This window comes from Gadus morhua, chromosome 8, assembly GCF_902167405.1.
Source record: "Gadus morhua chromosome 8, gadMor3.0, whole genome shotgun sequence".
Taxonomy (NCBI): Eukaryota; Metazoa; Chordata; class Actinopteri; order Gadiformes; family Gadidae; genus Gadus; species Gadus morhua.
This window is the reverse complement of record NC_044055.1, coordinates 16,452,578-16,462,144: the sequence shown is the minus strand read 5'-3', so window position 1 is coordinate 16,462,144 and position 9,567 is coordinate 16,452,578. Positions and strand designations below refer to the sequence as shown.

The window sequence follows — 9,567 nt, the reverse complement described above, 5'->3', positions numbered from 1 at the left end:
AATGATGTCTGTACCAGTAAAGGCGAACATTTTCAGAGCTTGTTTCATAGGTGCATCTGAGTTTTACAGATACTCCCTCTTTTCCACTGACTTTCTGTTCATCAGGAGAGATGGAGTCCCCAGCTATCAGTACTGGAAAAGTTCACATAATGGATGTGTTAGATTAACATGGACCGTAAAAACACAACCTAATAAGATGTTAAAAACACTGAATAATTTATTATTATAATAAAATGTCTGATAATTCAGTCATATACCGTTTGGAACATGAGCTTTTCCTCTTACCAGATAGAAGTGCAGCATTAATAATCCACAGCCAGGTTTCCATCTCATCTGGTGTTCAGCTCAAGTATGAGACTCATTCTCTTCATGGTACCAGCCTTTAAAGACACAAGGACCAACATGTTGAAGAAATAATAAAACACCTATTTGATAATACTGACCTCTAGGGGTGGATGTGAGACCTCACCTTCAGAATCAAATTATTAATTTAATAAGACATTAATTCGACACAAATAAAATAAAACTATTTTAACGTGAATACTTTAAACAAGAAAATTTAAATGCAAAAACTGCATACAAATTATAAGATATCGGGATTATGGTGGAAATGGATAATTAATTATGAGTTCACTGTTGTGATGAGTTATCGTGTTTAGTCAGTCATGTCTGTGTGCTGGTTTCAGGGGGAGAGGGAAGTGTGTTTAGTGCTCAGCAGGTTTTTGTACAGGGAGTCCGTGTTTCCTGTCACTGTGGGCCTCAAAGCACAGTAGTACAGAGCAGAGTCAGACAGCTGCAGGTTCTGGATCCTCAGAGGAACTGATGTGTTTTGGATTTTGGCACCAAATCGGTCTTTGTGGAACTCTTCAGCATTATCTCCTTCTCCAATTGTAAAGCGTCGTAGTATGAACCTGGGAAAGTCATTGACTTGTTGTTTGTACCAGAACAAATACACATTTGTGCTCATGGTCACAAATGTACAGTCAAGACTAACTGTGAGTCCTTCAGTAGCAATGACATCCTCTCTGGGCTGGGTCACTCCGTCTCCTCCTTTACACTCTGGGGAAGAATAGAAGATGTAGATTAATGAATTAATCAATTAAGATAAATTATGAAAGGCACAGAGTCTTTAAAGAGTTACCCATCGAGAGAGTTAGAACTAGGATGAGTCCACAAAATTGACGTGATAGATTAACATGAACCATAAAGAATTCAAGTGAATAAATTGTCAAAAACATCAATCCACCAATCATAGTAAAATAATTCAGTCATGTTCAGTCAGTCATGTTTGTAGTGTGGAACATGAGGTTTTCATCCCACCAGACAGAAGTGTAGCCATAATAATCCACAGCCAGGTGTCCATCTCAACAGCAGGAGTACAGCAACGGGAGAAACTATCTGGTGTTCGGCTCAAGTATGTGATTCCAGCTGTTAACACAATGACCAAACATGTTGATGAAATAGTTAGACACCTACTTGATAATACTGACCTCTAGTGGTGGATAGTGGCTCCTTCAGAATCAATTTAGGAAGAGTAAAAGCTGAAGAACTGATGGTTTTTAATTTAATGAGCCAAGCTGATAAAAGCTAGAAACATACCACACAATTTAAACCAAATGATTTAAAATAATATGACAAGAGAACTTACTGCTAAAATATTTTCATATTTTTAAATAAAAAATGGTAAACATGTATAATTAAAGGAAATAAATATGGTGATGAGTTCATGTGTTTAGTTAGAAATATATGTGTTCTGGTCTAAGGGAGATGGACGTGTGTTCTGTTCTCAGCAGGTTTTTGTACAGCGGTTCAGTGTTTCCTGTCACTGTGGGCTGCAGAGCACAGTAGTACAGAGCAGAGTCTGTCACCGCAGCAGAGGAGATCAGTAGCTCCACAAGTCTCTGTTTCTTGATATGTGTGATGTTCATTCCTGGTATTGGATTAGTTATGTATCCAGAGTATTCCCTGATAAGGAACTGTGGTGGTGAGCCGGGGTACTGGCGGTACCATAAGAGACTACTGACTACAGAGCTGTTGTAGCTGCATGAGAGCACCACAGCAGCACCCTCAACAGCACGTTGGACATCCTTCTGCTGACTGATACTGTCTTCAACACTTGGACCTGAAATCAAAAATGGGATTCAGTCACTGCAACGAGAATCAAATCTACAATACATTCATGTTTCAGACAAAGATGATTTAATTGCACTAATTAGGAGTAATTTGTTGTTTTAACAAAAATCTTACCACATAAAATGCAACATATCACGAGTGCAAAGAGCATGATGTGGCGAGGCAGTGGAGAGCAGAGCGAGTTCCAGTAAAGCAGGGAGGCAAACATAAACACATTTTACTCAACAGTCCTTTTGTGGCTGGCTCCTCCCATCATCTCATCTCTCCAATGCTCTCCAATACCCAGCAGACCTGTTACCATTCATGACCAATAGGGGGCATCACTGCAAAAGCTGAGTTTCGCTATGGGTAAACTCATTTTGATTTTCCTTTACTTTGCTAGCGTATATGGAGCCATCACCAAAGGATATCAACTCACTGGATAGGGGTCTTGCTATGTGCATTGTTGAGATTAAATGTATTTAAAGGAGAACCAAACCCCAGCACCACTTGTAGGTTGTTTTCCATTGTAGTGACTCCCTCTTTGGGTGAACACATGCTATTACATTTATAACTTGGTTTCCTGGTCCCCTTTGGATTAATAACTTTGTGACACACCTGTTGAGGAAATAGTTAAACCATTACTTGATAATACTGACCTCTAGTAAATTATACCAGTTACTATAATCCCAGTAAAGAATAACATATTCATCACTTGTATCATAGCAGCATCTGAGTGTTACAGTTCCTCCCATTTTTCCACTGACTTCCTGTTTATCAGGAGAGATGGAGTCCCAAGCTATCAGCCCTGGAAAGATTCCACATAATGGGCGTGATAGATAAACATGGACCATAAAAAACACAACAGAATAATATGTTAAAAACATTGAATAATTATTATGATAAAATGTCTGATAATGCAGTCATATATACAGTTTGTAACATGTGCTTTTCCTCTACCAGATAGAAGTGCAGCCATAATAATCCACAGCCAGGTTTTCCATCTCAAAAGCAGGTCTACAGCAACAGGAGAAACTATCTGTTGTTCAGCTCAAGTATGAGACTTATTCTCTTCATGGTACCATCTCTTAAAGATACAATGACTCAACATGTTGAGGAAATAGTAAAACACCTACTTGATAATACTGACATACAGTGGTGGACATGTGACCTCACTTTCACCTTCAATGAGAAATACATTCAACGCAAATAAAATGAACACATTAAAAAAAAGATAAAGTAAAGACAAAACCTGCAGACAATTGTTTACATATATGGAATATGGTGAAAATTGATCATTAATTAGGAGTTCACTGTTGTGATGAGTTGATGTGTTATATGCATAATGTTTGTGTACTGATCTCAGGGGGAGAGGGAAGTGTGTTTTGTGCTCAGCAGGTTTTTGTACAGGGAGTCCGTTTCCTGTCACTGTGGGCTTCAGAGCACAGTAGTACAGAGCAGAGTCAGACAGCTGCAGGTTCTGGATCCTTAGAGGAACTGATGTGTTTTGGATTTGGGCATATCACTCAGCCAGTGCTCCATGTTTACAGTGGGAGGGGAAGAGAGAGAGGAAAATCATCTCTGATGCAGTAGGAAAGTGATCCTCCCCTTCATATTTTATGTTAGAGCATCTCCACCTTAATGTTTATCACAAAATGACAGGAGACCACGACTTCCTTCTTCTGTACCCAAAATTGAATCAATATGAGAAATCAACAGTTTTCTTTATCATGAAATACATGACTAACCTTTCTGTTTCAAATAAGATGGGGAGATTCCACGGCACCACTCTTTAATCTTGTGATTGAATAGCTATGAGGTTTTTGTACAGGGAGTCTATGTGGGCCTCAGAGCACAGTAGTACAGAGCAGAGTCTGTCACTGCAGCAGAAGAGATCGTCAGATCCACTCCAGTCTTCTCTTCAGTCAGTTCAGTGGATAACCTTTTGTCTGAACCAAGAGACTCAGCTGTCCTGTTGATACCAAACCCAGAGATGTACAGCAGGAACTGTGGAGGTTCTCCAGGATACTGACGGTACCAGAAGAAATCATCGCCCCCTGCAATTTTTTTATGGAGCCTGTGGGACAGAGTAACAGTTGTACCGTCTAAACTGTTCTCTGTCGGCTTGACAGGAGTGAGGTCCACACTATAAACACCTGTAAAGATAAGGTTAATATGTAAACATGTTGCCATGGAGATACAGGTTCCATTAACTCTTTACTCAACAGAATTTCTGGTGGACTTACCTGCTATCATACAAACTACAAGTAGAAAGAGGACTGACATCATTTCAAACACCATGGGAACCCTGGAGCTCAACATGCTACCTCTGTATCCTTGTTGTAACATACTGTTTCTTCACTAGACTCCTGGTGTGAATTTACCTCTCTAGATGCCCCTCCCCTTAACCACAGTTGAAAGCAATGACAAATGCTGTTCGAGTTCCTTGTCAGGTTATTTTACAGGGAGTCTGTGTTCGCTGTCACTTTGGGCTCCACAGCACAGTAGTACAGAGCAGAGTCTGTCACTGCAGCAGCGGAGATCTCCGGCTGGAACATATGTCTTCACTCTCGTTCTTCAAAGTAATTCCCGATAGCTCCATGTGTTCTTTCATAAGGAACTGGGGAGGTGAGCTGGGGTACTGCCGATACCAGAAGAGGTATGTTGCTGACGAGTAGCTGCAGGAGAGAGTCACGCCGTCTCCTTGTAGAGCCTGGACTCTGTCCTGGATTGAGATTGTTTGCTGATAAAGGTCCCCTGCATACGTTAAGAATGAAAGGTCAGTGACTACTACAGTGTCAAAGATCCTGGAAAGAGCAATGTGAATTAATTCATATGAAGTGCTAAACAAATATTGGGGTCCATATCTGAATTTGGACATTGCTCCTAAAGCAGAACTCCCCAGTAAACCCAGTGAGCAAAACCACTAACATGAAGAGCTGCATTGCTAATACTGGAACAAGCAGATGTTGTAAAGCAGCAACAATCAAGGGTCTAAAAGCTGTTGTTGACAGATTGTTTCTGATGTGCTGCCTGTCAAGTTAGCTGGGTTATGGTGAGTTCAGTTGATGTTCTGGATGTCGTGGACTCATAACGGGTGTCAGGAATATGCTGACTGTCGCTCTCTGATCTTGCTCCTTTATATAGTATAAACTGAGGAGCCTGGTTAGAACGATGTCTGTACCAGTAAAGGTCAACATTATTAATGCTTGTTTCATAGGAGCATCTGAGTGTTACAGATGCTCCCTCTTTCCCACTGATTTCCTGTTTATCAGGAGAGGTGGAGTCCCCAGCTATCAGCCCTTGAACAAGTCCACAACAATAATGTGTTAGATAAACATTCAAAATGCATTTTATGCAAATGAAGTTAATTCAAATAAAAATTAACATACACAAATACTTCAGAATAAAATATAAAAAACATCCAATCATCATGATTCGGTCATACAGGTAGTGTGCGGCATGAGTCCTTCATCTCACCAGATATAAGTGCAGCAATAATAATCTACAGCCAGGTTTCCATCTCAACAGCTCAACATGAACTGCTAAACATGTTTTGAGGTACTTGATCAGGATAGGATAGTGCTTCTAAAGTAGAACTCGCAAGTAAACCGAGTGAATAAAACCACTAGCATGACGAGCTGCATAGTTGATAGTGGATATGCCAATCATGTAGAGTAGCATCAATCAAGAGTCTAAAAGGTTGTGTGACAGATTGTTTCTTATGTGCTGTCTTTCAAGCTCCACCTCCTGCTAGAGTGGCACCAAGGACTGAATGAGACAGGAGAAGACCTTCTACTATAGATATATCTACTATAGGTCTGTGTATCTATACCAATGACTCGTGGTGTACCAATGTCACAGTTGTTAGCAAACATTGTTGCCCTGACGTGGAATTTTTGTTGCTCCAATGCAGTCCGTTTTACTTGCCAAGAGAATTCTCTTCTGTTTACATCTGTGCTGTTTACATTCCAACCGACGCCAATGCTAAGCTGGCACTAGCTAGGCTACAGGACATTGTAAACAAAAGCCTGGTGGCACATCCCGACAGTATCTTTATTGTGGCGGGGGATTTTAATCATGCCGACTTAAAGTCTGTACTTCATTCTTTCCACAGTAATGTAAAATGCGCTACTAGAGGGAGCAACACACTTGATCAGGTTTATACCAACATAGCCCATGCATACAGAACCCAGGCGTACCCCCACCTAGGTCTCTCTGATCATGTTTCGCTCCTCCTGCACCCCTGGCACACACCCAAAATCAGAGCCAGTAGGCCCGAAGTCAGGTCTGTCAGGATTTGGCCTGAGGACGCCACCCCTAGGCTCCAGGACTGCTTCAGCTCCACAGACTGGGACATTTTCAGTGGACTGGGAGTGTTGACACGTAGGTCTCTGAATAATTATCTTGTCTCAGTCCTTGACTACATCATTTTTTGTGTGGATATTGTTACATCCTGGAAACAATTCCGTGTCTTCCCAAACGTTAAACCCTGGATGACACCTAAAGTAAAATCCTTACTACGAGCCAGGAATGCAGCGTACAGAACCGGTGACACCAATGCATACAGCGCGGCGAGATCCGACCTGAAGAAAGGCATCAGTTCTGCCAAGCAAGCATACATGACCCGCATTGAAGCTCAGTTCAACAGCGCCTCATGCCCCCGGCAGGTGTGGGAGGGCGTCAGGGCAATAACGGACTACAAGGGAAGTTTCTGGGCGTGACTGCGGCCGACGATCTGTCCTGGAGGACCAACATCACCTCTGCCGTGGGTAAGTCACAACAACGCCTCTTCTACCTTCGGTAACTAAAAAGGGCAAAACTTCCACAGGGACTGATGGTCAACTTCCATCACTGCGCAGTAGAGAGCATACTCACCTACGGACTACTGGTGTGGTTCTCCAGCTGCACCAGGGCCGAAAAGGAGGCCCTCCACAGAGTGGTCAAGGCTGCGGGGAGGATCATTGGGAAGAGCCTCCCCGAGATCTCCACAGTCTTCACCTCCCGCTGCCTACGCCGGGTGAACAACATCCTAAAGGACCAGGTCCACCCAGCGCACCATCTCTTCCAGCGACTGCCCTCTGGACGGAGATACTGTTCCATCCGCTCCAGGTCCAGCAGACTGACCAAAAGCTTCTATCCACAGGCTGTCAGACTGCTGAACGAACAGCCTGGCCCCCGCAAAACAACACCCCAAATCCAAGTAAAAGTTTTGTTTTCATAATATGTCCCCTTTAAGGAAGAAGAAAATAAACTCTACAAATGAACCACCACACTATTAAAACCACAATATTCCAAATAACATGGCTATATAATGAACTGCAGAATGTGTAAATATTTTGTAAATGGGAAATAGGGAACTTGGATAATTAATTAGGAAATAAATCTTGTGATGAGTTGATGTATTTTGTCATTAATGTCTGTGTACTGTTCTCAGGGGGAGATGGAAGAGAGTTTTGTGCTCAGCAGGTTTTTGTACAGGGAGTGTGTGTTTCCTGTCACTGTGGGCTGCAGAGCACAGTAGTACAGAGCAGAGTCTGTCAACACAGCAGAGGAGATCTCCAGATGGAACAGGTTTCGTTCTTCTTCCTTTTTAAAAGTAAATTGAAAGGCCTTCTGGTATTCCTTAATAAGGAACTGTGGAGGTGAGCTGGGGAACTGGCGATACCAGAATAAATAGTTTGATGAGGTATAGTTGCAGGAGAGAGTCACGTTGTCTCCTTGTAGAGCCTGGACTCTGTCCTGCATTGAGTGGATGATTTGCTGATGACTTTTACCTGCAGATTTTAAGAATCAAAAAGTCAGTTACTTCCACAGTGTTAAAAATCCTGTCAATAAGAGTTAATCCATATTAATTACTAAACCTTTATTGAGGTCAATGTCCTAAACAGGACTGTGGTTTTATGCAGATCTCACCAGCAAACCCAGTGAATAAAACCAATGACATAAAGAGCTGCATCGCTGGGACTGGAGCCCAATCAGATGTTGTAGAGCAGCTACAACCAGAGTCTAAATTATGTTGTGTTGACAGATTGTTTCTGATGTGCTGCCTTTCAAGCTCCACCTCCTGCTAGAGTGGCACCAAGGACTGAATGAGACAGGAGAAGACCTTCTACTTTACTGGCTCTGCGGAGCCCATGAGGACTCAGGAAGAGGAGCCGCAGGAGCTCTTCTTAGTTCATAGTGCGAAACCTTCACTGCCTGCAAACGTAGCAGGCGGAGCCCACTGCTGCAGATTCAGGTTTTTATTAACTGATCATAATCTAAAGTGGTTTGGTTAAACAAATAGTTTGTAATTGTTGCATATTCTCGAAGAAAGTTGTCCAATCCCGGGTTGCTTTAACTCACTTCATTTATTATAAAGTCGGCATGTTTCGGCATGGTAAGTGAAGCTATACGGAGGGAATTGTTTCTAAAGCGAGTGAGAGGAAAATACCGTGATCTACTTCAAGCCCCCCGGGCTAAGGCCCGGGTGGCTTGCTGCGCCGTCTACCTATTGAACTCTGGCCTGTTCACTCGACGTCCTCCATACAGGACGTCAAGTGGGTGTGGCCTATGAAGTGGGCGTTGCCTAGTGGGCGTGGCCGGGGTGACGTTATGGCTTCGGCTTCTTCACTTAATTAAAGGTGAAGAGGGAGCAGCCTTCAATAACATCATGCTCCCCTTGTGGCTATGTGAGGGTAACGCAGCTTATATGTTTGGTCCTGCATCATTGGGTCTATGTGTGGGTGGCTTAGATTCTTAAAATACGTAACAGTCCCTCCTTGGTCATCTTAGATGACCATACAATAATATTTTAAATCATAAACACCATTTACCACACCGAAAACATAGTCAAAGTAGGATCAATCATCAACACCATCAACCGTCGCGGAAAGACCTCTTGAAGAGAGGGGAAAAACCACTACGCGTCCCCATAATACTGAGACGGCATTCACGTTGTGGGTCTTATTGGAAATACAGGTCATTATTTAACAATACAACAATGAACACAAATCTTCTTAACATACAATCACATGGCCAAACAGCACACAAACAAAACTATCCATAGAAATCCTGAGCTAATACTTTTTGGTCATGTGCTACAAGGTCATACAATTTTCATCATGTGCAAAAGTAAAGTAAAAATTGGTAGTCATAATACAATTTAAAAAAATTCAAGATTATTGATAGCCTAGCATGGATTCGGGTGGTTCAGGTGATCTTCGTGCATTGGTTCGCTGTTACATGTGGGTGGTTTGGGCATGGATTCTGTCGCCGTCGGGCCTGTAGTTCATGAACCCAAGACTCGTCCCTCCTTGTCAAGGGCTCAACTCAGAGAGGTTACTCCTACATCATGGGAGCCTCCAAACAGGTTCTCCGTCGTCGTCGTGTCAGCAACAGGTGGCCTGTAAACAACCGTCTCAAAGATCAACAGTACCATTATCAATGCAGCGATTCAGAAATAACGGGTTG

General features: G+C 42.5%; 1 protein-coding gene and 1 gene segment (V, D, J or C); both read right to left on the bottom strand.

Annotated features, from left to right (window-relative positions):
* Positions 1-534: 534 nt before the first annotated feature.
* LOC115549347 (T-cell receptor alpha chain V region CTL-F3-like) lies at positions 535-1,468 on the bottom strand. The segment is given in 2 exon segments: positions 535-1,059; positions 1,321-1,468. Coding segments are annotated over 2 exon segments (420 nt in total).
* A 190-nt stretch (positions 1,469-1,658) lies between these two features.
* LOC115548666 (uncharacterized) lies at positions 1,659-4,324 on the bottom strand. Its single transcript, XM_030363430.1, has 3 exons — positions 3,959-4,324; positions 2,248-2,324; positions 1,659-2,122 (listed from the first exon to the last, which is right to left on the bottom strand). Exons 1-3 carry the CDS (start codon positions 4,303-4,305, stop codon positions 1,737-1,739), a joined length of 810 nt encoding a protein of 269 aa, XP_030219290.1. The 5' UTR covers positions 4,306-4,324; the 3' UTR covers positions 1,659-1,736.
* Between the last annotated feature and the right edge of the window lie 5,243 nt (positions 4,325-9,567).